Below are 27,292 nucleotides of genomic sequence, written 5' to 3'. Positions count from 1 at the left end.
TGCTTACGCTGATGTACTCTGATGCTGGATACAGCAGTATAGCCTGAGCCTTCACAATGGGATGACTGTTAGTATGGAGCAGCTGTGTATTTCTTCTATTATTGATCTTGACATAATGCACGGATATTCCTCCTCCTCCTCCTTCTCTCCTCTGTTTATTCTCACCAACAGCTGAAAATATGAATTCACTTCTATTTTTTTTAACCCAATTTGCTGTCCACTGTTTAGACTGGAAACCTACAGAAGATTACGTTTCTAGTCCAACCTACTGCCGTCACCATGGTGACCAAGAGTTTCTCTCTCTCTCTATCTCCCACCCCCTCTCTCTCTCTCTCTCTTTCTGGTTCGTAATCCTGCCAAGATGCAGTCAGGAGAAAGGAACTAATCACTGATCAGGATGTTAAGTGTAACAGAGATCAATGGTCAGGAGTTTAATACACAGAAAGATGGAGCGAATAGAGTGAAGGAGAGGTGGGGAGGGGTAGAGACTGAGCGTGAGAGGGGGTAGGGAGAGAGGGAGAGTTTGTAGTGAGAGAAAGTGAGTGGTACTGTAAAGTTAAATTGAAATGTGTATAATTTCTGTCACTGCCCATATGGAATGTTTTTCTCATCGCATATTATGTTAAGCTAAGCTGCCATCTATAGCTATATGTAGCCTGTTGCTTCCAGTAATCCTTAACAGATACTGTAATCTTAGATGGTGGATGAGGTACATTGTTATGTGTAACCAGACTGTATGTTTCCAATATAGATTCTGCTCATTATACATTCTGCTCATTCTTAATGCAGCTACTCACAGAGACATCTGGCGCCTGGGTGATTGTGGGACCTAATCAAGAATCTGATTTGAAGATGGTTTTTAATCCAGAAAGAGATTGTAAATGAAAGTGTTATTCTGCTAATAGAAGCAGTGGCACTGCTATGCATACTAAACATTTCAGGTTAAAAAGTAGTTATTCTGTCTTTCATCCAACCAGCAGATCATGATCAATTAAAGATACCCCATCACACTGTAAAAAAAGGCTTTGCACTGCACAACTTATTTTCAACTTCAAGGTTTTGTTGATGATTAGACTCCCTGTGTCCTTGTTCTCTGCTCTCTCCTCTCTGCTGTCCTCTCACTGGTTTATAGGAGCACCCTAATTCCATTTTTGATGTCCCAAATGGCTCTGGTCAAAAGTAGTGCACTATATAGGGAATAGGGTGCTATTTAGGACACAACCCTGGAGTTTAGAATGTAGACATTCAGCTCTACTGCTGTACAGTACATCCAATGTACATCATGTTAACTTTCCTTGCCTCTGGCATACCTCAGGCTTACACAATGTACCTAGATTTCTGAATCTGATGAGTCTTTGACAACCCTCAAGTTCTTCTTACGTATAGTTTAAACAAACGTTCAAGCTAAACGTATACAAGGATACCTGTATACATTTTCTTCCATTGAGTTCTTAGCATTGATTATGCTGTAGCATGGTTGGGCCAGTTGAAGCGGTTAAAGTGGTGTGTGTAATGACTGGTATAATTACTCTAACAGTCTGACTGGCTATGTGAGTGAGAGGCTGAACGCTTCATTTAGACAGGCATCCCAATTCTGATCTTTTTCCCACTAATTGTTATTTTGACCAATCACACCAGATCTTTTCACATCAGATCTTTTTCAGAGCTGATCTGATTGGTCGAAAGACCAATTAGTGAAAAAAGATCAGAATTGGGCTGCCTGTTTAAACACAGCCTAAATGGCTAATCTGTGTCCATATTTACATCTCAAATGCCACTCTATTCCCTATTTAGTGCACTACTTTTGACCAGAGACTTTTAACCAGAGCACTAAATAGGGAATAGGGTGTCATTGGGGACGCATCCCATGTCTTCATCTATACCTCTCCTCCTCTCCTCTCTGAGCACAATGGCTGCAGATTACTAGGATGTAAAACTGTAATTAGTCTGCTACTTACTGTCTGTGAATGGAGGGAGGGATGGAGAGGTACTGTAGGAGAGAGAGATACAAAGAGTCCTGCATATCTCTCTCTATACCATGGCCTACTAGCATGCCAATGTATTTGCAGTAAAAATGTTGAGGTTGTTTGCTCAATCCACAATGTAATGGAGAACCTAGTTCTTAGTCAGAATCCTGGTTCTCTGGTGTAGAGAAGAAAGTAAATAAACATGATTGATCCGGTCCTGTTTTTATCCTAACTTCAACTGCAGTCTTCTCTGAAAATCAATTCCTCTCATTGAAAATAAAGTTTTTGTCAAGATGTTAAATTCCACAGGAATACTTTCCCTGGGCCCTGTACTCTAGTACCAGACAGGTAGGTACACATTGGTGCCTTTTATAACATAAAAATTACTATTGGTATCACGACTCAGGATATGACCCAGATGCGGACACGGTAGGCGGATAGTACAGTTCTCAGATGATTTATTGAAAACAGGCTCAGGGTCAGGGCAGAGAAAACGGACTTGAGAAAAAGGAAGACGGGGAAGCACGCTGGTAAGACAAGACAAGACAAGACGAACTGGCAACAGACAAACAGAGAACACCGGTATAAATACACAGGGGATAATGTGAAGGTGGGCGACAGCTGGAGGGGGGTGGAGACAAGCACAAAGACAGGTGAAACAGATCAGGGTGTGACAACTGGAGCTGAGTTCTACCAAAATAGAATGAGGGATAAATAAATGAAAAGACAAAGCAGAGTAGCGAGGATAATACATGGAGAGGATAGAAGAAGAGGAGAAGAGAAGATGGTGGGGTAGGGAGATGAGAGGACCTGTGCGTTTTGTTGGACCCAGGTAGTCTGTTCATTGTGCAACAGTGTGAACACGGTCTATATTTAGCAAGGGTTTGTTACTGTAAGCTCTGCTTTATAGAGGTCGGTTTTCTGAACAGCTTGGCCATTGAACCACATCAGATTGCTTATTACCCTCCCCCTCTCTCTCTCTCATGCGCTTTCGCTCTCTCTCTCTCTTTTGTTAGATCTGCTATTAGTTCTTACCATATTTCCTGCAGGCTTTGCCCTGTCAGTCCCAGTGATGGTACCTGGAGAGTTTCTGACCCTATTTTCTGCATGGCTGCTTCCATGCCCACCAGTCAGGATGCAGCCTCTGTACCATGTGTTCTCTGTGTGTTCTCGCTACTAGAGGCGACCAATTAATTGCCTGTTGAGCTTCAAGAATAGAAATATGGATTGTTGGTTGATCGGTAAGCCCCTTCCCTTCCACTTTCCAACCAACATGGGATTTTACATTACAACCCTTCGTATTTCTGAGCCTTTTGTAATACAGTCACTGTCTCGTAGAGGAAAAGGCCACCTCTCTCTTACTGAACTGGCAATCATGTCTGTTAATCTCATACTCCCTCTCCATCCCTTCCCTCCCCTCCCTACACCTCTCCTGTCCAGCTGGTGGGGGGTGAGTTTGACCTGGAGCAGAACTTCATCATAGCGGCGGCAGAGAGCCTGGGCTGTATGGTAGAGCTGTTGGAGCACTGTGATGTGACCTGCCAGGCTGAGGTGTGGTCCATGTTCACAGCCATTCTCAGGAAGAGTGTCCGTAACCTCCAGACCAGCACTGAGGTGGGCCTCATAGAGCAGGTGCTGCTGAAGATGAGCTCCGTTGACGACATGATCGCAGGTAAAGGAACATGCGCAAGCATGTACGCAAGCAGGCACACGCAAAGAATTGTCCATAGAGCTTGTTCCATGGCCAGGTGCCTATAGTAAGCCCTTTAGTACAGTACCCACTGCAGCGTGCTAGGTGGATGGATGTGGATTAAGTTAATATTTTAAGCATATTGAAATTCCTCTGGCTTAAAGGAGAGGAACGATTGAAAAGAGAAAATATCATTAGTCACAGTGTGTTTCATAATGAGACTGAATTGCAGTTTAGAGGAAAATTTAATTTCAGAGGGCAAACTAAAGGCTTGGCACTTTTCAACTCTTTTTAATTCTATTGTGAAATATGAGGGCATGTTTCTATTGTGGATTTTTTACAGTAAATAATTAACCCCTATCTGCCAGTGAGGAAATTGAAGTACCCACTCAACACTAGTGTGTGTGTGTGTGTGTGTGTGTGTGTGTGTGTGTGTCTGTCTGTAGACCTGCTGGTGGATATGTTAGGAGTGCTGGCCAGCTACAGCATCACAGTGAAGGAGCTCAAACTGCTGTTCAGTATGCTGAGGGGAGACCGAGGACTCTGGGTAAGTTGTAGGAGTAGAGGACTCTGGGTAAGTCATGGGAGGAGAAGGAGAGGTTACAAGTTGGGGTTATAATAATCTGTTGTATGTGATGAACATGGCTCATGTACAATGTTCTCTCCATCTCATCCCTACATCACTTCTTTCTCTCTTTCCTCATCTCTTCCCTCGTCTCTTCTCTCTTCCCTTTATGTCCCTTCATGTCTCCTCTCTGTCTCTTCTCTCTCTCTATTCTCGCCATCTCTTCTCTCTCTCGTCTCGCCATCTCTTCTCTCTCTCCTCCCTCCATCTCTTCTCCTCTCTCCTACCACCATCTCTCCTCTTCAGCCGAGGCATGCAGTGAAGCTGCTGTCTGTTCTGAACCAGATGCCTCAGAGACACGGTCCAGACACTTTCTTCAACTTCCCCGGACGCAGTGCTGCGGTAAGACTTTACACGCTGGGCTGGGCTAGCCTGGTGATGTGGACATTCCCTCTTATTTTACACAAAAAAAATTATGTTTTGTTTGTGTGATTAGGTGAATAAAGTTATACATCAACTGTACGTATCAGTCACTGTTCTATAATACGAGGAATCAGCTGTTTGGAATTGTAATTGATTATCTACGTATCAGCTAACCACATCATCACATATCACATAAAACAATTAATCCAAGATAGCGTAGCAGTCAGACGTCTTTGTCCTTCGTCTTGTCGTCTCCCATGTGTATATCTTTTTATATATTTTTCTTCGCATATCTTTTTTATATTTTTCTAAGCGTCAACTTCAAAATACTCTCCTGCAACCCGCCTCACCCAATGGGGTGTGGATCTGTTTTTTCTAAAGTATTTTTATTTACCTCGGAACCGGAATACCCCAACAGAAACTAGCCAGCTCTCTAGCTACTAGCTAGTAGTCAGCTAAACACTGCTAGAGGTCATCAGCTAACCTTTAGCTCGGAAAGCTCTCGGCAGTTTGTACAACGCAATTCAAACCAGAGCATACCGGACCTATTTTCTCTCCATATCCCCGGATTCCTACCGCAAGCTCTGAACCTTTTCACCTGGATCATCGCAGCTAGCTAGCTGCAATCCGAGTGACTACTCCTGGCTAACGTCTGTCCCGAAGAAAGCACCAATTAACCTGGAGCTAGCCCATGCTAGGCCCATCTCCCGGCTAGCTGAAGAGGCCCATCAACCACACCTGTGCTACAATACCCGGACCCCTTCTACTGCCGGTACGGTGCACAGAGCCCTGCCGATCCTTCACGACTGGACTACCAACGTAATCTGCTTGAGGGGGTACTCAACTGGCCCCTACGTCGCGACGTCCCCTGAATGCCCATCTGCTACCCTGCTAGCCATGGCCCGCTAGCTGTCTAGAGCATATCGGACTGTTAGCTAATAGGCCCATCGGCCAATTTCTCGCGCCACTATACCTATTTTGCCAATTGGCCTGGACCCCTTTTACTCAACGAAGCCCTGCTTATCCATCACGACTGGACTACCGATGTAATCTGGCCGAGGGTGTTTTCCAACAGGCCCCTCCGTCGCGACGTCCCCTGAATGCCCATCTGCTAGCCTGCTAGCTGCGGCCCGCTAGCTGTCTAGAGCATATTGGACTGTTAGCTGAATAGATCCATCGGCCAATTTCTTGGGCCACAATACCTATTTTGCCAATTGGACTTGGACCCCTCTGCTACTTGGAACCTTACTAATCCATCACGACTGGTCTATCGACGTCACCGCACATGGAGGCTAAAACAGACTTTTCTCCGTCTCGACGTCCCTCTAAGGGCCCTTCTACTTGCTTAATAGCCCCGACCTGCTAGCTGTCTGAATCGCAGTGTCTCCAGCCAGCCCAACCACTAACTGGACCCCTATGATTACTCGGCTACGCATGCCTCTCCCTAATATCAATATGCCTTGTCCATTACTGTCCTGGTTAGTGATTATTGTCTTATTTCACTGTAGAGCCTCTAGCCCTGCTCAATATGCCTTAACCAACCATTTAGTTCCACCTCCCACATATGAGGTGACATCACCTGGTTTAAACGTCTCTAGAGACAATATCTCTCTCATCATTACTCAATGCCTAGGTTTACCCCCAATGTACTCACATCCTACCATACCTTTGTCTGTACATTATGCCTTGAATCTATTCTATTGCGCCCAGAAACCTGCTCCTTTTACTCTCTGTTCTGAACGTGCTAGACGACCAGTTTAGATAGCCTTTAGCCGTACCCTTATCCTACTCCTCCTCTGCTCCTCTGGTGATGTAGAAGTTAATCCAGGCCCTGCAGTGCCTAGCTCCACTCCTACTCCCCAGGTGCTCTCATTTGTTGACTTCTGTAAGCGGAAAAGCCTTGGTTTCATGCATGTTAAACAACTTCTTATGGGCAGGTGGGACGGTAGTGTCCCACCTGGCCAACATCCGGTGAAATTGCAGAGCACCAAATTCAAAATACAGAAGTACTCATAATAAACATTCATAAAATATACAAGTGTTATACATAGGCTTAAAGATGAACTTCTTGTTAATCCAGCCGCTGTGTCAGATTTCAAAAAGGCTTTACGGCGAAAGCATACCATGCGATTATCTGAGGACAGCGCCCCACTTACAAAAGCATGCAAACATTTTACAACCAAGTAAAGGAATTAGAAAAGTCAGAAATAGCGATCAAATTAATCACTTACCTTTGATAATCTTCATATGTTTGCAGTCACAAGAGTCCATGTTACACAATAAATGTTTGTTTTGTTCGATAAAGTCCCTCTTTATGTGCCAACAACTGTTTTGTTGACGCATTTTGTTCAGTAATCCACTGGCTCAAAGGCGGTCACGACATGCAGACGAAAACATCCTAATAGTACCTGTAAAGTTTATCGAAACGTCAAACGATGTTTATAATTAGTCCTCCAGGTTGTCTATTGTCTAAATAATTTATAATATTTCAACCGGACAATAGCGTCTTCAATAGAAAAGAAAAACAACGAACGGCGCGCAATCGGTCACGTGCTCAAAACAGCTCTGGTTCATTTAGAGTCCACTGAAACAATGTTCTCATTCTTCCTCGTTTTTCAGAATATAAGCCTGAAACACTGTCTAAAGACTGTTGACATCTAGTGGAAGCCATAGGAACTGCAATTTGGGTCCTATCCAAATACATACTGTACAGGCATTCAATAGAAAAGTACCCACATCAAAAATATCCCACTTCCTGGATGGATTTTCCTCAGGTTTTCACCTGCCATATCAGTTCTGTTATACTCACAGACATTATTTTAACAGTTTTGGAAACTGGGCCTGAGTAACAGGCAGTTTACTTTGGGCACGTTTGTCATCCAAACTTCAAAATACTGCCCACTACCCAAGAGTGGTTAACATTAGAAGCTTCCTCACTAAGTTTGTTTTATTCACTGCTTTAGCACACTCTGCCAACCCGGATGTCCTAGCCATGTCTGAATCCTGGCTTAGGAAGACCACCAAAAACCCTGCAACTTCCATCCCTAACTATAACATTTTCCGACAAGATAGAACTGCCAAAGGGGGCAGTGTTGCAATCTACTGCAGAGATAGCCTGCAGAGTTCTGTCTTACTATCCAGGTCTGTACCCAAACAATTCGAGCTTCTGCTTTTAAAAATCCACCTTTTCAGAAACAAGTCTCTCACCGTTGCCGCTTGCTATAGACCACCCTCTGCCCCCAGCTGTGCCCTGGACACCATATGTGAATTTATTGTCCCCCATCTATCTTCAGAGCTCGTGCTGCTAGGTGACCTAAACTGGGACATGCTTAGCACCCCGGCCATCCTACAATCTAAGCTTGATGCCCTCAATCTCACACAAATTATCAATGAACCCACCATGTACAACCCCAAATCCGTAAACACGGGCACCCTCATAGATATCATCCTAACCAACTTGCCCTCCAAATACACTTCTGCTGTTTTCAACCAAGATCTCAGCGATTACTGCCTCATTGCCTGCATCCGTAATGGTTCTGTGGTCAAACGACCACCCCTCATCACTGTCAAAGGCTCCCTAAAACACTTCAGCAAGCAGGCCTTTCTAATCGACCTGGCCCGGGTATCCTGGAAGGGTATTGACCTCATCCCGTCAGTAGAGGATGCCTGGTTATTCTTTAAAAGTGCCTTCCTCACCATCTTAAATAAGCATGCCCCATTCAAAAAATGTAGAACAAGGAACAGATATAGCCCTTGGTTCTCTCCAGACCTGACTGCCCTTGACCAGCACAAAAACATCCTGTGGCGTTCTGCATTTGCATCGAATAGCCCCCGTGATATGCAACTTTTCAGGGAACTTAGGATCCAATATACACAGGCAATTAGGAAAGATAAGGCTAGTTTTTTCAAGCCGAAATTTGCATCCTGTAGCACATACTCCAAAACTTTCTGGGACACTGTAAAGTCCATGGAGAATAAGAGCACCTCCTCCCAGTTGCCCACTGCACTGTGGCTAGGAAACACCGTCACCACCAATAAATCCACTATAATCGAGAATTTTAATAAGCATTTTTCTACGGCTGACCATGCTTTCCACATGGCTACCCCTACCCCGATCAACAGCCCTGCACCCCCCACAGCAACTCGCCCAAGTCTCCCCAATTTCTCCTTCACCCAAATCCAGATGTTGTGCTGATGTTCTGAAAGAGCTGCAGAATCTGGACCCCTACAAATCAGCCTGGCTAGACAATCTGGACCCTCTCTTTCTAAAATTATCTGTCGAAATTGTTGCAACCCCTATTACTAGCCTGTTCAACCTCATTCGTATCGTCTGAGATTCCCAAAGGTTGGAAAGCTGCCGCAGCCATCCCCCTCTTCAAAGGGGAGACACTCTAGACACAAACTGCTACAGACCTATATCTATCCTACCCTGCCTTTCTAAGGTCTTTGAAAGCCAAGTTAACAAACAGATTACCGACCATTTCGAATCCACCATACCTTCTCCGCTATGCAATCTGGTTTCAGAGCTGGTCATGGGTGCACCTCAGCCACGCTCAAGGTCCTAAATGATATCATAACCGCCATCGATAAGAGACATTACTGTGCAGCCGTATTCATCGACCTGGCCAAGGCTTTCGACTCTGTCAATCACCACATTCTTATCGGCAGACTCAACAGCCTTGGTTTCTCAAATGATTGCCTCGCCTGGTTCACCAACTACTTCTCTGATAGAGTTCAGTGGGGAGGGCCTGTTGTCCGGGCCTCTGGCAGTCTCTATGGGGGTGCCACAGGGTTCCATTCTCGGGCCGACTCTCTTCTCTGTATACATCAATGATGTCGCTCTTGCTGCTGGTGATTCTCTGATCCACATCTATGCAGACGACCTCATTCTGTATACCTCTGGCCCTTCTTTGGACACTGTGTTAACTAACCTCCAGGCGAGCTTCAATGCCATACAACTCTCCTTCCGTGGCCTCCAACTGCTCTTAAATGCAAGTAAAACTAAATGCATGCTCTTCAACCGATCGCTGCCCGCACCTGCCCGCCCGTCCAGCATCACTACCCTGGACGGTTCTGACTTAGAATATGTGGACAACTACAAATACCTAGGTGTCTGGTTAGACTGTAAACTCTCCTTCCAGACTCACATTAAGCATCTCCAATCCAAAATTAAATCTAGAATCGGCTTCCTATTTCACATCGAAGCATCCTTCACTCATGCTGCCAAACATACCCTCGTAAAACAGACCATCCTACCGATCTTCGACTTCGGCGATGTCATTTACAAAACAGCCTCCAACACTCTACTCAACAAATTAGATGCAGTCTATCACAGTGCCATCCGTTTTGTTACCAAAGCCCCATATACTACCCACCACTGCGACCTGTACACTCTCGTTGGCTGGCCCTCGCTTCATACTCGTCGCCAAACCCACTGGCTCCAGGTCATCTGCAAGTCTCTGCAAGTCTAGGTAAAGCCCCGCCTTATCTCAGCTCACTGGTTACCATAGCAGCACCCACCCATAGCACGCGCTCCAGCAGGTATATCTCACTGGTCACCCCCAAAGCCAATTCCAATTTGGCCGCCTTTCCCTCCGGTTCTCTGCTGCCAATGACTGGAATGAACTGCAAACATCACTGAAGCTGGAGACTCATATCTCCCTCACTAGCTTTAAGCACCAGCTGTCAGAGCAGCTCACAGATCATTGCACCTGTACATAGCCCATCTGTAAATAGCCCATTCAACTACCTCATCATCATACTGTATTTATTTATTTATCTTGCTCCTTTGCACCCCAGTATCTCTACTTACACATTCATCTTCTGCACATCTACCATTCCAGTGTTTAATTGCTATATTGTAATTACTTCGCCACCATGGCCTATTTATTGCCTTACCTCCCTTATCCTACCTCATTTGCACACACTGTATATAGACCTTTTCTACTGTATTATTGACTGTATGTTTGTTTATTCCATGTGTAACTCTGTTGTTGTATGTGTCGAACTGCTTTGCTTTGTCTTGGCCAGGTCACAGTTGTAAATGAGAACTATCCTACCAGGTTAAATAAAGGTAAAATAAAAATATGGTAAAGTAGTCTGGTGCCTGACTGCACTGTCAATGACGTGGTATGCAACCATTGGTTGATGCATGCAATGTCTAAGCAGGGGAACGGCTCACACGATAGCAGTATGTTTGTTACTTTATTTGGTTTAGAGATAACACTTCCTCTGGAGTCTATGATAAGTCTCTCTCTCTCTCTCTCTCTCTCTCTCTCTCTCTCTCTCTCTCTCTCTCTCTCTCTCTCTCTCTCTCTCTCTCGCTCTCTCTAGGCCATAGCGCTGCCTCCCATTGCTAAGTGGCCTTACCAGAACGGCTTCACTCTCAACACCTGGTTCAGAATGGACCCTCTAAACAACATCAATGTAGACAAAGACAAACCATATCTCTACTGGTGAGTAGTAGACATATAAACCATATCTCTACTGGTGAGTAGTACATATAAACCATATCTCTACTGGTGAGTAGTAGACATATAAACCATATCTCTACTGGTGAGTAGTAGACATATAAACCATATCTCTACTGGTGAGTAGTACATATAAACCATATCTCTACTGGTGAGTAGTAGACATAAACCATATCTCTCCTGGTGAGTAGTACATATAAACCATATCTCTACTGGTGAGTAGTAGACATATAAACGATATCTCTACTGGTGAGTAGTACATATAAACCATATCTCTACTGGTGAGTAGTACATATAAACCATATCTCTACTGGTGAGTAGTACATATAAACCATATCTCTACTGGTGAGTAGTAGACATATAAACCATATCTCTACTGGTGAGTAGTAGATATAAACCATATCTCTACTGGTGAGTAGTAGACATATAAACCATATCTCTACTGGTGAGTAGTACATATAAACCATATCTCTGCTGGTGAGTAGTACATATAAACCATATCTCTACTGGCGAGTAGTACATATAAACCATATCTCTACTGGTGAGTAGTAGACATATAAACCATATCTCTACTGGTGAGTAGTACATATAAACCATATCTCTACTGGTGAGTAGTACATATAAACCATATCTCTACTGGTGAGTAGTATACATATAAACCATATCTCTACTGGTGAGTAGTACATATAAACCATATCTCTACTGGTGAGTAGTACATATAAACCATATCTCTACTGGTGAGTAGTAGACATATAAACCATATCTCTACTGGTGAGTAGTACATATAAACCATATCTCTACTGGTGAGTAGTAGACATATAATCCATATCTCTACTGGTGAGTAGTAGACATATAAACCATATCTCTACTGGTGAGTAGTACATATAAACCATATCTCTACTGGTGAGTAGTAGACATATAAACCATAATAACCATATCTCTACTGGTGAGTAGTAGACATATAAACCATATCTCTACTGGTGAGTAGTACATATAAACCATATCTCTACTGGTGAGTAGTAGACATATAAACCATATCTCTACTGGTGAGTAGTAGATATAAACCATATCTCTACTGGTGAGTAGTAGACATATAAACCATATCTCTACTGGTGAGTAGTAGACATATAAACCATATCTCTACTGGTGAGTAGTAGACATATAAACCATATCTCTACTGGTGAGTAGTACATATAAACCATATCTCTACTGGTGAGTAGTAGACATATAAACCATATCTCTGCTGGTGAGTAGTAGACATATAAACCATATCTCTACTGGTGAGTAGTACATATAAACCATATCTCTACTGGTGAGTAGTAGACATATAAACCATATCTCTACTGGTGAGTAGTACATATAAACCATATCTCTACTGGTGAGTAGTAGACATATAAACCATATCTCTACTGGTGAGTAGTACATATAAACCATATCTCTGCTGGTGAGTAGTAGACATATAAACCATATCTCTACTGGTGAGTAGTACATATAATCCATATCTCTACTGGTGAGTAGTAGACATATAAACCATATCTCTGCTGGTGAGTAGTACATATAAACCATATCTCTACTGGTGAGTAGTAGACATATAAACCATATCTCTACTGATCTGTATCATTAGCAAAGCCAACCTGGTTGAAACCTCTGAGATCTAAGCTGTTGTCCTTTTCACCAGTACCCAAACAGTCCCCCCACCTGTTGCACTGACCCACTGGGCAAAAACTGGTTCAATCGACATTGTTTGTACATCATTTCAACAAAACAATTCAATGTGATGACGTTGAATCAACATGGACAACTGATTGGATTTGCAAAAAGTAATTAACGTAAGAGAATTTCATATTTTTATCCACCCAACTTTTAACCTAAATCCAAAGATTTTTGTTGTTGAATTCAGTTAGTTGACCACTCAAATGCAAATCAAAACTAGACGTTGAACTGACGTCTGCCCAGTGGGGACCCAGTAACTTTAGTGTTTGACCTCTGACCTTCCCTCTAAATCAGTAAGCAGATTATGACCACAAGTTGTATTTCATTTCATCCACTTTTCAAGGTTTCAAGTTTATAAGCAGCTCTGTCTGAGGACTCCATTCCTCCTGATGATGTAGTGCAGTATAAAGGAGGAATGAGTTCTGATTAATGTGATTAAAACCAGCCCGGGTCTGAACTGTGGAGGCTGGTACAAGCTTGTGTGTGTGTGTGTGTGTGTGTGTGTGTGTGTGTGTGTGTGTGTGTGTGTGTGTGTGTGTGTGTGTGTGTGTGTGTGTGTACAGGCTGGGATCAGAGGCAGGCTGCAGAGGGAGGTACAGAGACAGGGTATATGGGCTGTAAGGGGGAGGTACAATGGTAACGACTATTAATTTAGACTCTAATGTCTGGCCACCACAGCCCACGTCTGGTGGTGCATAGTGGGTAATTAACAGAGAGATCAATAGCCTCAAGAGAAGAGTTTATTAACCACTACTCCAGATAGATAGGGAGAGGAGTCCCTAGAGAGGAGGGGAGAGGAGAGGAGAGGAGAGTAGTGGAGCAGGGGAGAGGAGAGTAGAGGACTGGAGTGGAGTATAAGGAGGGGAGGGAGGAGATGAAAGGGAGAGGAGAGTAGTGGAGAGGAACAGCCTGGAACAATGAGAGAGGGAGTGGGAGAGAATGTGGGAGAGAATGTGAGAGGGAGTGGAAGAGAGAGGGCGAGGTAAAGAGAGGAATGACCAGAGTGGAAAAGTTCTCATTAATTAGTCAGAAACAGACACAATAGTTACTCTCATTATCCTTCTGCTGTGGATTGTGTTTGGTTGACATAAACCTGATAGATACATGATAATCATTACTTCAGTGAGAGAAGGCATCATTTTTCCTGAGTATCTACAATGTGAAACATCAAGTCGAGGGAGCCAATCTGAAATTAGAAATGTAATGTTTGCACCTCATAATTTTGATATTGTTTCTTTTGCAGCTTTCGCACCAGTAAAGGAATCGGCTACTCTGCACATTTCGTGGGCAACTGTCTGATCGTGACATCGCTGAAGTCTAAAGGCAAAGGCTTCCAGCACTGTGTCAAATATGACTTTCAACCTAGGAAGGTAAGAGATGCTTTAAATCAAATTCTATTGGTCACATACACATGGTTAGCAGATGTTATTGCGAGTGTAGCGAAATGCTTGTGCTTCTAGTTCCGACAGTGCAGCAATATCAACAAGTCATCTAACAATTCCACAACAACTACCTAATACACACAAATCTAACTAAAGGGATGGAACAAGAATATGTACATATAAATACATGGATGAGCAATGACTGAGTGGTATAGGCAAGATGCAATAGATGGTATAGAATACAGTATATACATATGAGATGAGTAATGCAAGTTATATAAACATCATTATTAAAGTGGCATTAATAAAGTGACTAGTGATCCATGTGTTAGTGGCCAATGATTTAAAGTATGTATGTAGGCAACAGCCTCTCTGTGTCAGTGATGGAAGAGATATAAGCTGTTTTTCAGTCTCTCGGTGCCAGCTTTGATGCACCTGTACTGACCTCACCTTCTGGATGATAGCGGGGTGAACAGGCAGTGGCTCGGGTGGTTGTTGTCCTTGATTATCTTTTGGCCTTCCTGAGACATCGGGTGCTGTAGGTGTCCTGAAGGGCAGGTAGTTTGCCCCCAGTGTTGTGTTATGCAGACCGCACCACCCTCTGGAAAGCCCTGCGGTTGTGGGCGGTGCAGTTGCCATGCCAGGCGGTTATACAGCCCAACAGGATGCTCTCAGTTGTGCATCTGTAAATGTTTGTGAGGGTTTTAGGTGACAAGCCATATTTCGTCAGCCTCCTGCTTTGACGGACATCACTGTGCTTGCTTAATTGTACCATCTCAAACCGATACCAGAACTAGGGACCTCTGCCTTGCAAACAGACGTGACTACCCTCCTGAAAAGTTCTTAGCCCCTTGTGCCACCGAAAAGCTAGCAGTTCAGCCGTGCAAGTGGAAACAACAAGGGTGACCAGGTTTCATCAGTTACCCTGCTAGTGATCAATGATCAATGGTCAGTGTGCTTATATCAGTCTACAGGCCACATAGCTGATGATCAGTAGAGTGCTTATGTAGCAGTGTGCAGGTCCTATATGTGAGTGATGGTGTGTTGAGGTGCTGCTCTATAGGACTGTATTGATCTGGTCAGTATGTTATGAATGAGGCCTGACCACCAGCTTGTTGCCATGTGGGTACTATCAGGAAAACCCCTTAATGATCTCTGTGGTCCTATGTATCAAGCGTTTTAGGCTGTGTTTACACAGCCACCCTACCCAAATCAGATTTTCTTTCTGTATCCAATATTTTTTTCTGACTGTCCACACTCAATGTGACCCATATCAGATTTGCGCATTCACACCGATGTAGCCTCTGAAGTAGCACACAGATTTAATGCTCATTTCCTGTCACTGCTTCTTTAAATGTAGGGGTGGTGGTCATGGTTCAGCAGTTCTTATGCAAAAAACCCACCTCAGAGCAAAAAGAAATCTGATCTGACTCCTCAGATCAGAGAGAGAGAGAGAGAGAGAGAGAACATCATTACCTGTTCTGTTTAACACTCCCACAGGGACCTCCTCACTGGAGCAGCTGGGTGTACAGTGAGATGAGATGAGAGTGTAGAGAGGGAGTGTAATGTATCTTGGGATGTCTGACACCCTACCTGTCTCTGTCCCAGTAGAGATAACAGGCTGGTTCAAGGCTCAAGGCTTCTGTCAGACAATTACAGCCTTCGGTTAAATAGCTGTCAGTAACCATGGTGTTTCTGACATGACACCCTATTCTATACATAGTGCACTACTACAGTATGTACGGAATTATGTTCCCCCTCTCGTCCTCTCTGCACTACTACAGTATGTACGGAATTATGTTCGTCCTCTCTGCACTACTACAGTATGTACGGAATTATGTTCCCCCTCTCGTCCTCTCTGCACTACTACAGTATGTACGGAATTATGTTCCCCCTCTCGTCCTCTCTGCACTACTACAGTATGTACGGAATTATGTTCCCCCTCTCGTCCTCTCTGCACTACTACAGTATGTACGGAATTATGTTCCCCCTCTCGTCCTCTCTGCACTACTACAGTATGTACGGAATTATGTTCCCCCTCTCGTCCTCTCTGCACTACTACAGTATGTACGGAATTATGTTCCACCTCTCGTCCTCTCTGCACTACTACAGTATGTACGGTATTATGTTCCCCCTCTCGTCCTCTCTGCACTACTACAGTATGTACGGAATTATGTTCCCCCTCTCGTCCTCTCTGCACTACTACAGTATGTACGGAATTATGTTCCCCCTCTCGTCCTCTCTGCACTACTACAGTATGTACGGAATTATGTTCCCCCTCTCGTCCTCTCTGCACTACTACAGTATGTACGGAATTATGTTCCCCCTCTCGTCCTCTCTGCACTACTACAGTATGTACGGAATTATGTTCCCCCTCTCGTCCTCTCTGCACTACTACAGTATGCACGGAATTATGTTCCCCCTCTCGTCCTCTCTGCACTACTACAGTATGTACGGTATTATGTTCCCCCTCTCGTCCTCTCTGCACTACTACAGTATGTACGGAATTATGTTCCCCCTTTCTTCATCTCTGCACCAGGTCAACGTTTCTAGTAGTGAAGTCATCAGTGATCATTAAAGTAGAGGGCAGACTTTGATCTAAAGATATCCTCAAATCAATGATCTGCTCTCCTGGTGATTCAAAGTGATCTTAAAGGGGGTATTGCCACTTAATCGTCAACTGGAGTAATCTGATCCACTCTGCCATAGTCATGTTAATGATGTGTTTCTATCCTGTTGATCTGCAGTAGATCAACATAGTGAGGGTTGCAGCTGTAACTGCTTCATTTAAAGCCTTACATTGAGATGATCCGTGGTCTGGAATACTGTGTTGTCTATACCATGCAGAATGTATGGATAATTGTATGGTTTGTAATACTGTGTTATCAATGCTATGCAGTTGGCCTGTGTAATAATGCTATTGTCTCTGCAATATGTATGAAGTCAGAGCTACTGAATGGCATGATCCTATTTGGTCTCTAGATGATCTGGGTGACTGCAATGTAAACACTATAGGCTGCGTTTAAAACCCTGTTCATACAGTGGGATTGAATAGGATGTAGTTTCTAGTGCATCCACACTCACTCACTCACTCACTCACTCACTCACTCACTCACTCTGTATCTCTCTAACCCTATCTCTCCTCTCTGTGTTTCAGTGGTACATGATCAGCATCGTCCATATCTACAACCGCTGGAGGAACAGTGAGATCCGTTGCTATGTCAACGGTCAGCTGGTCTCCTATGGCGACATGGCCTGGCACGTCAACACCAACGATGTGAGAATGCGCCTCATTGCTGGTTGATTGATGCTTGATTGATTGACTGACTGACTCTCCTGTCACTGTTCCTTCCTGTAGTGAGCCCTCTGCAAGGTCGTGTTCAGTAAGGCACACAGGCACATTTTGAACAGTTTTGAAAAAAAATGATTGGACAAGTGGAGCAATTACCTGTTTCACTCTGTTTTCTTCCCCACTTCCCCACTGAGCTGCGTTTTCAAAGCTCCTATTTGCATAACCATTTCAGGGAGATGTTTGAAGAGAGGAAGATGGTAGAAGAAGAGACAGGAAGGGAGGACCACAAAGGCTGCTATCTACAGAGTTAGGGAGGGATGGGGTGTGCATGGTGTATATTATTATAACACACTTCTACAAGGCAGGGGTTATAGGTATAGGTTTACAAGGACAGACGCACACACACGGCTCTGGTTAAAGGTAGTGCACTAAATAGGGAATAGAGTGCCATTTAGGATGCAGTCTTCAGTCTTCCCTCCTCTCTGAGTGACAATCTATTAGAGGCCCTGTGAATCATGCACTCTCATAATTATCCTATTTGCCCATTCTAAAGCTGTCATTTTTGGGGGGTCGGTTAATTGCCCTGCTACTCAGCTGTGTTTGAAGTTTGGATGATGCTTCCCCTCTCCAAGTCTGCTGGATGTGTTAAAGGACATGGTCCAATCCTCTCTGACTCCGTGTCCGTATAATGGCCCTAACCATTTCCCAGAGACAGATACAGTACCAGTCATTGTCCTGTTGAAAAACAAATTCTAGTTCCACTAAGCACAAACCAGATGGGATGGCATCGCTGCAGAATGCTGTCGTAGCCATGCTGTGTGTGTGTGAGAGAGAGTGTGAGAGAGAGAGATCATATTGTGGTTTATGTTTGACCGTTATAAATATATCTGTCTTTGTCTCATTGTACAGAGTTATGATAAGCCCTCTCTCTGTCTTCTCTCGCTACAGAGCTATGATAAATCCCCTGCTCTGTGTGCCCGTGTACTGACCCTCTCCTCTCCCTCTACAGAGTTATGATAAGTGCTTCCTGGGTTCGTCGGAGACAGCTGACGCTAACAGGGTGTTCTGTGGTCAGCTGGGGGCCATCTATGTGTTCTCTGAGGCTCTCAACCCAGCTCAGATATTTGCCATTCATCAGCTGGGAGCGGGCTATAAGGTATGTACTGGGCTGACTGAATTAGGTTACTGATAGGTTAGGATAGAATTAACTCTAATGGTACATGCACACAGCCTGCTACATCTACCAATCTGTGAAAACAATGCTGCTTGCTACAATTCCCTGTTCCCTGATACCTGGTATCTCTATCCAAAGGGCTATGCTTGAATGTGTCCTGTGTCCTAACACTGTATACCCTGCATGTACTGTGTTCTGTTCTCTGGCTGCCCCTGAAACTATGGTATGGACTGTTAAGCACACCCAGGCCAACCTGAAAGCTGTGTCTGTCGTTAATCAAGTGTAGGTTGGGTCCATAGTTATTCATTGCCTGTCTCATCCAGTCTCTGGCCTTAGTCTAGCACCTTGTTTTCCATGTAATTGTCTCTGTGAGGTAATGGTTATAATGAATGGTGATTCATATTAATGATAGCTGGTTAGTGACTGAGGTGTTTAGAAAAGGCCTCATTATAATCTCAGTCAGTTGACAGAGTCTCACAGACAGGGCAGTCTAACAGGGTCTAGGAGACACCCACATACGGGACAGTCTAGGGGGTGGGGGGGGGGGGGGGGGGTCAATGTAAATAGTCCTGGTGGCCATTTGATTTAGTTGTTCAGCAGTTTTATGGCTTGGGGGTAGAATCTGGAGCTGTCTGCATGTAATAGTGGAGCTGCCAGAGAGATGATTGCTGTAGAGGTCTGCAGACCTACTCTACCAGGTCCCAGGAGGTTGTTAACTAGAGGTCCTGGGATCATACTAGTCCCATTGTGTGTCTGGTCTCTGAGCCCGGTCTACTCTGCTTGTTATCTCAGCTATCTACATCTCTTTACGAGAGAGAGGCTCCACAAGGGAGAGGCACGTTGAAGGCTGATAGACCCTGCATGGTGCTACAGTCACCTATGGTGTATCTCTACAGTGAGACGTAGGCTAGACAGTATAGTTGATCTTCTCAGGGAGGCAGAACAACTGAGCTCCATTACTTTGAATGGTTTCAGGGAAGCTCTAGAATTCAGAACTATTTCAGTGTATGTCTCATCTCTCCCCATCTGAATCATCATGTCTGCTGGGCGAGCTAGTATCGCCCCTCTCATCACTCTTCTATGTCCGTTGAGAGGACATTCCTGATTTCCTGATGAATAGCATTCCAATTGATGATGCGTTGATTGATTAATTGAGCTCCTCTCTCACCTGCCATCCTTAATGGATTGGTTACATTAAGACTGAGTGACTCATTTATCGATCAGCATCATGTTCCATTAATATATGAATATGACACTACTGCTGCTGAGAGTTTAGTAGAGGAATGAGCTGTCATGATACCATACCTTATCACGTCTCTCTTCTCTCTCTCCTCCCACCCTCTGTCTGTCCTCATCTTTCTGCCTCTCTCCCGATCTTCTTCTCTCTCTCTATTCCTCCCCTCTCTGTAGAGTACGTTTAAGTTTAAGTCGGAGAGTGACATCCACCTGGCGGAGCACCATAAACAGGTCCTGTATGATGGGAAGCTGGCCAGCTCCATCTCCTTCACCTACAACGCCAAGGCTACTGACGCCCAGCTCTGCCTGGAGTCATCGCCCAAGGAGAACGCCTCCATCTTCGTCCACTCACCCCACGCCCTTATGCTACAGGTTAGTCTCACTACATGTCCTTATAATACACATACAGATGCCGTCAAATATATTGGCATCCTTGCACTTCACAATGCAATACAATACAGTGCAATGGAGCAGAATTATCTGTTTTCTCTTTTCAAAACATTGAATGGCTATTTTTACCCAAAAGGTTTTTGAATTTCAACTTATTTTAGAAGAAATAGTGAATCGTGCAAGGGTGCCAATATATTTGACCGCAACTGTAAGTCTCACCCCATGTCCTTATAAAATATGTTAGTCTTGCCTCATGTCCTTATAAAATAGGTTTGTCTCATCTCATGTCCTTTTAATCCACATATAATGAAGTTATAGTAAACTAACACTGTATTGTTCCCTGCTAGGATGTGAAGGCCATAGTGACCCACTCCATCCACAGTGCCATCCACTCTATAGGAGGAATCCAGGTGCTGTTCCCTCTCTTTTCCCAGCTGGACTACCATCAACCCAACGACCAGCACAACTACCAGCACCATGAGACCCAGCTGGAGACTACTGTCTGGTAAGTATCTGTCCCTTTGTCCTGTCTCTGTCCCCTTTCCCCTGTTCCTTTTCTCCTCTCTGGGGACTCCCATCTGGTGAGTATTTGTCCTTTCTCTGTCACCTGTCCCCGGTCCCTTTTCCTTATCTGAGGACTACAATCTGGTGAGTACAGGAGGTTTCATCGAGTGAGGGTCTGAGTCTTCTACTATGAGAATGCTGAGAATCAACGTTCTAATTTACTCCTCCCTGCTGATCCTTGTCCTGAAGGTCCAGCGTTGTCCTTGTCAGAGCCCCCCACCGAGCCCTGCTCCAATCAGAGCTCTGCCATAATCCTGATTTAGCTCAGTGACAGAGACCACACTGGGGAGATGCACACACAGCAGCTCTGAGCCAGGCTCTGCTCTGCCTAGGGCCCTCTCTCTGGTGCAGGCAGAGGCTAAGCCTGCTGGGTAGTGTAGTCCCAGCCCTGAGCTAAGCCTGCTGGGTAGTGTTCCAACCCATACCAGCCAAGCCAGCTAGTGAACTCTGAGTACCGTAATTTCCGGACTATTAAGCGCACCTGAATATAAGCCGCACCCACTGAATTTAATTTTTTTTTTTTTTTTTTACATAAATAAGCCGCACATGTCTATAAGCCGCAGGTGCCTACCGGTACATTGAAACAAAGGAACTTTACACAGGCTTTAACGAAACACGGCTTGTAACAAAAATAAATAGGCTTTAACGAAACACGGCTTCTAACAAAAATAAATAGACTTTAACAAAACACGGCTTGTAACAAAAAAAAAAATTTGCAGTAAGCTTTAGTTGTCTTTTTGCACTGAGTCAATTCCTCATGCTGCTGTTTCCAACGTCTTATCATCGACTCATTAAGACCAAGCTCCCGTGCAGCAGCTATATTTCCTTTTCCAACAGCCAGATCAATTGCCTTCAACTTGAAAGCTGCATCATATGCATTTCTCCGTGTCTTTGCCATGATGAGGGTGACAAAATGACTACCGTAATCAGAATGATGGGAAGTTTGAGAGCGCTCGATTTAATCTAAACAGTAAACAAAAAAGTTGTTTGACCTTAACCCGTTCGGCAATTTCATTGGTCGAATGAAAGCTTCATGCCGCCAAAAAACTGAGCACGTCACAGAATGTGTTTTTTGGGAAAAGAAAATTGAAAGCGGGAAAAATCCATATATTAGCCCCGTCATTGTTTAAGCCGCGAGGTTCAAAGCTGGGAAAAAAGTTGCGGCTTATAGTCCGGAATTTACGGTAACTGTAGTGGTTCTGCTGCCTGTTCCAGTGAGTCTACCTCTAAACTAACTGATAGTTCATGTTGGTCCTCAGCATCTTCAGCAGGTACTGCAGTGTAACAGATGATGTGTGTGTTCAAAAGGTATCTCAGAGAGGATTTGTGTAATTAGTATACTCTGGGGGATGAATCAAGGGACAGATAGTGTGTCTGATGTAGTTTATCATACTGATGTAGTTTATCTTACTCCATAATAATTTATAGAAATGCTATAGGCTGTTAAGCATATCCAAAGGATATAGCAAGATAGCGAGTCTTCATATCACCACACAGAATACTAGAATTACATGTGGCTGTCTAAGGTAACCATTATGCAATTCCTGATTTTCCGGATACTACGAGCTAATTCCTTACCATCAACGTTTCAGCATCTATAAATTGAGTTTGCATCCCTTCGTTAAGGCTAAGTTAGGACCCAAACATATACTCTGGGTTGTGTAACCCTACAATTTAGGATTTACCAATAGTCCTACTAAATTGTGAACGTAAATTAAATCAAACAGTTACTCTATAAACGAGGAATGCATTTACTCAAATCAGATGTATTAGTCACAAATGAATTCACTCTAACACTCAAAACAATTAGTGTACGTGATACAGAATAAAACAGAGTAAATGTCTACCACAAATAGACTTACATCTTTACATGGGTGTTTTAGATTCTACTTTTTATTTTAGAGATTATTCTGTCTGTACAAAAATGGAGCTTGCAAACAAGGTCTCGATGAACCTAAAGAGGCTCCGACCTTTTATCCTTGGATAAACTGAAACTCACCCCCCAACAAGGGCATCATACCCGGATTCTAATCTAGTTATGAAACTCGTAGATGTCAATGTAATGACAGGACTCCAGGAAGCTGCCCATCTGATAAGCGATCAGCCCATCATACAATTCTGACCAGTCTCTCTGAAAAGACATCAACCAGAGCACGTACTGTACAACAAGACATATCAAACTGAAAGCGGATTAGCGAGTGTCATAGAGAGCCTCTGTCAGACTGCCAACACACAGTCACTCTGTCAGGACAGGCTTTAACTGAGAGACCCACTACGAAGACAGTAACTGACCCCAATGCAGCAGTAAACAGCACCTCCACTTCTTCTCAGAGGACATCATGTCTTTAGGATTAGAGGCTGATAAAAGGACTAGCAGATGGGCTGGGGCTAGAAGATGAGGTTTGGAGCTGGGGCTAGGAGATGAGGCTGGGGCTAGGAGATGAGGATAGGAGAGAAGGCTGGGGCTAGGAGAGAAGGCTGGGGCTATGTAGGAGAGAAGGCTGGGGCTAGGAGAGAAGGCTGGGGCTATGTAGGAGAGAAGGCTGGGGCTATGTAGGAGAGAAGGCTGGGGCTAGGAGAGAAGGCTGGGGCTATGTAGGAGATGAGGCTGGGAGCTCGGGCTAGGAGAGAAGGCTGGGGCTAGGAGATGAGGCTAGGAGCTGGGGCTAAGACTAGGAGAGAAGGCTGGGGCTTGGAGAGAAGGCGCGGGCTAGGAGATGAGGATGGGAGCTGGGGCTGGGGCTAGGATAGAAGGCTGGGGCTAGAGGAGATTGCTGGGGCTAGGAGATGAGGCTGGGAGCTGGGGCTAGGAGAGAAGGCTGGGGCTAGGAGATGAGGCTGGGAGCTGGGGCTAGGAGAGAAGGCTGGGGCTAGGAGATGAGGCTGGGAGCTGGGGCTGGGGCTAGGATAGAAGGCTGGGGATAGAGGAGATGGCTGGGGCTAGGAGATGAGGCTGGGAGCTGGGGCTAGGAGAGAAGGCTGGGGCTAGGAAAGTTGGCAGGGACTAGGAGATAAGGCAAGGATCTGGGGGGGTTAGGATCTACAGTCTCCAGCTGATTGCTGATTTCCTCAGAAGATGAAGATATCCTCTGTCTGTCTCTCTGCTTATCTCCAATTCTGCTGCTGACTTATAAAATGTTCCCTTTCTACTCCCTGACTGTTAGGATCTCAGAGGAACAGGGTTTACCTAAAGATGGTAGAGGAGCATCTACACTAGTGAGACACAAACAGCCCTAGGACCACCATACTGTATGACATAATGGTGGTATTTAACAGTAGAGGAGCAATTTATCTGTATTTTGACACATTTAGCTTTTTATGTCAGCACACTTGCACAACACCTGATGTGTGTGTATGTGTCTGTTTCCTTATAAGCCTGCGTGTATGTGTGTTGCAGTGCCACCCTCCTGGTGTTCCTGGTTGACCTGTTGAAGAGCTCGGTGGCGATGCAGGAACAGATGCTGGGAGGGAAAGGATTCCTTGTAATCGGGTTTCTGTTGGAGAAGGTAGAAACTCTAACATAAAGCCTATACCACGCTGGAGATAAGGCATGGACTCTTTGTCATCTTCCATCGTTTTTTATGTATTGACTGCTTTGCTGTGATGTTGTGGCTACAGTATATGGGTTTTTAATCATGTAATTAATTAAATCAATCAAAATCAATTAAATCAGTACATCATACATTGTACCTCAAATGGCACGCTATTCCCCATATAGTACACTATGTTAGAACAAAGCTACAGGGTTTGGGTTGGCCTAATAGGGCTCTGGTTAAAAGGTAGTGCACTACATAGGGAGAAGAGTGCAATTTCAGTTTACCCGATCTTACTTCCTATGGTGTGCCTGGCAACAGCTGATGACAGTTATTTAAAGATATCTCCTTTCAACCAATGTCCCTCAATATTTTCTTTAGTTCAAAAGCCTCTTTACTCCTCACTCTCGGTCAAAGGATATCAGAGGAGGACCAGAAATAGATCCATGGTTCTGAAACAGACAGGGACACAACAGGGCATCAGCCAACCAGTCAGACAGACTCTTTAATGCTGTTTGAAACATGGAGCCCAGTAGCCCTCAGATGGATAGGATCAAACCACAGATCAAAGAACAGAGCAGAGAGGCACAGAGGTGAGGAAGAGATTTGGAAGAAGAATTCACTTTCTGTTTTGAAGGGTATGTAGCCTCACTGCTTCCCCAGCCAGCCGCTGTCAGGTTGTGTCCTAAATGGCATCCTATTCCCGACATAGTCCACTTCTTTTGACCAGAGCCCTATGGGCCCTGGTCTGAAGTAGTGCACTTCACTTTTTAAGGAATATGCTGCCTTTTTGGACGCAGACAGACTGTCCTGTAGCATCCTGACATCTATCCACCGGAGTCCAGTAGAGCCCAGAGCTCAGGGCCAGGAACAGGTGGTTGTAACAGGGGCCAGACGGTGGAAACAGTTTATCCCTCTCTCTCTGTCTCTCTCGCTTTCTCTCCTCTCCCTCCAGCTGCCAGCACTCTCACACTCACACCATCCTGCCATCTGGTTCAGATCTGTTTATACCACAGCTAGAATATTAGGAGAGACTATCTCTACCTGGTCAGGAGACATGTGACAGAAAGACAGACAACAATGATGACAGCAGTACTCCTCTGAGTCTGGATGCTCAGTCAAATGCTCTCAAACTTTGCTTGTTTGGTGAAATGTCTATACATTCCAGTTGACTACTTCAAAATGGTGAAACTCCTCAATGGCACTGCCCATGCTAAAATGGCTTTGTGGAAAGTGAACCCTCTATCCAACTCTATGGTTGGCTTACAGTTATATGTTATTTAGGGATTGATTGACTGGTTGATTGAGTATCCAGTGGTCTGACCAGTCCCTGTGCCTCCAGTGCTCCAGGGTCCACATCACACGTGCAGTCCTGGAGCAGTTCCTGTCCTTCGCTAAATACCTGGACGGGTTAACCCATGGAGCGCCACTCCTCAAACAGCTCTGTGACCACATCCTGTTCAACGCAGCCATCTGGATACACACCCCCGCCAAGGTAAGCCTTGACCCACACCCCCCGTCAAGGTAGACCTTGTCCCCCATAAAGATGAGCCCCACCCAAACTGGTTCCACTGGGTCCAGGTAGCTCCATGGTAACCCACCTGAGTTCTGACTCACTGAAGACTGTTTAGAGCATTACTCAATTCTACCGTGATCCATTATGTAACACAACATATTTTAGGGTCCTGATATTAGTGGATATTTTCTCCTCCAAATTGAAGACTTCACCACTGACTGAGGTTTACTGCCTGCTGTCACCATCAGCTCCTCAACCCTGAGAAGTATTGAAATGTTATAGACTGAAAATACATAATGACCTGTGAAGTAGTGGATGAGGCAGATCAGAGGAGCTGGGTTGTGTGGAGAATCCATTCTCCTCACTGGCACTGCCGCAGGTGGCTCTTATGAATAAATACATAACGGTTGTGGGGAAATGTTTCAGAAGTTAAGGTAGAGAGAGTCTCAGGAGTTAAGGTAGAGAGAGTCTCAGGAGTTAAGGTAGAGAGAGTCTCAGGAGTTAAGGTAGAGAGAGTCTCAGGAGTTAAGGTAGAGAGAGTCTCAGGAGTTAAGGTAGAGAGAGTCTCAGGAGTTAAGGTAGAGAGAGTCTCAGGAGTTAAGGTAGAGAGAGTCTCAGGAGGCCAACCTCAGACCCCTCCCCCACACACTCCTCTCACATGGAGCACAGAGAGCGAGAGGGGCAGACAGAGGTAACACACTGGATTAGAGCACTTTTAGATATCTCCTCTCCTCTCTGTTAGATGGAATAAAAGCTGTAGAGGGACTGTGTAGGATTATTGTCCAGTCAATTGCTAATTACAGAGGCCGTATTAATGAGTCTGAACAGAGCAGAGCGGAGATGGAGAGGAAATAAGAGGGGAGTGATGAGAGGAGACTGTTATAGTGTGTTCTAATAGAGTGGAATGTGGGGTCAGCCACAACAGCCGGTCTCTCTCTCTGTTCTACACCTGCAGGGAGGATGATGGGCTCAGCTCAGCTAGGACCTCTTTAATACAGCATTCACTTAATACGACCAGTTCACAGCCTTAATATAATACCTTAAGCAGCCTGGAGTAGGTTATAAAGGATTATACCTGACAGCTATATTTATGTAGAATCACTGGGTATAGGTTAATTGTGTGTGTGTGTGTGCGTACGTACTCTCCCCTCAGGTCCAGCTCTCTCTGTACACGTACCTGTCTGCAGAGTTTATCGGCACGGCAACCATCTACACCACCATCCGTCGTATTGGGACAGTGCTGCAGCTGATGCACAGTCTGAAGTACTACTACTGGACCTGCAACCCTGAGGCCAGCAGTGGCATTACACCTAAAGGACTGGGTAAACACACACACACACAGAGAGAGAGACACACACCACTCACACACCACAGGTC

At 44.7% G+C, this 27,292-nt stretch overlaps 1 protein-coding gene across 4 annotated transcripts in view; it reads left to right on the top strand.

The window, feature by feature from the left end:
- LOC115206229 (neurobeachin-like) overlaps positions 1-27,292 on the top strand; it is a 308,527-nt gene that overhangs the window by 53,904 nt on the left and 227,331 nt on the right. For all 4 annotated transcript variants that reach the window (XM_029772948.1, XM_029772946.1, XM_029772945.1 and 1 more), the window contains exons 2-13: positions 3,408-3,639; positions 4,104-4,204; positions 4,529-4,624; positions 10,979-11,100; positions 14,072-14,198; positions 17,368-17,487; positions 18,512-18,658; positions 20,087-20,284; positions 20,650-20,807; positions 24,264-24,372; positions 25,742-25,894; positions 27,069-27,237. In XM_029772948.1, the coding sequence (XP_029628808.1) occupies positions 3,408-3,639; positions 4,104-4,204; positions 4,529-4,624; positions 10,979-11,100; positions 14,072-14,198; positions 17,368-17,487; positions 18,512-18,658; positions 20,087-20,284; positions 20,650-20,807; positions 24,264-24,372; positions 25,742-25,894; positions 27,069-27,237 (1,732 nt within the window). The remainder of the gene's footprint in view (positions 1-3,407; positions 3,640-4,103; positions 4,205-4,528; positions 4,625-10,978; positions 11,101-14,071; positions 14,199-17,367; positions 17,488-18,511; positions 18,659-20,086; positions 20,285-20,649; positions 20,808-24,263; positions 24,373-25,741; positions 25,895-27,068; positions 27,238-27,292) is intronic.

Source organism: Salmo trutta, chromosome 13, assembly GCF_901001165.1.
Source record: "Salmo trutta chromosome 13, fSalTru1.1, whole genome shotgun sequence".
In the NCBI taxonomy this organism is placed as follows: domain Eukaryota; kingdom Metazoa; phylum Chordata; class Actinopteri; order Salmoniformes; family Salmonidae; genus Salmo; species Salmo trutta.
Note: the sequence above shows the minus strand (reverse complement) of the source record. Positions and strands in the feature narration are given on the sequence as shown.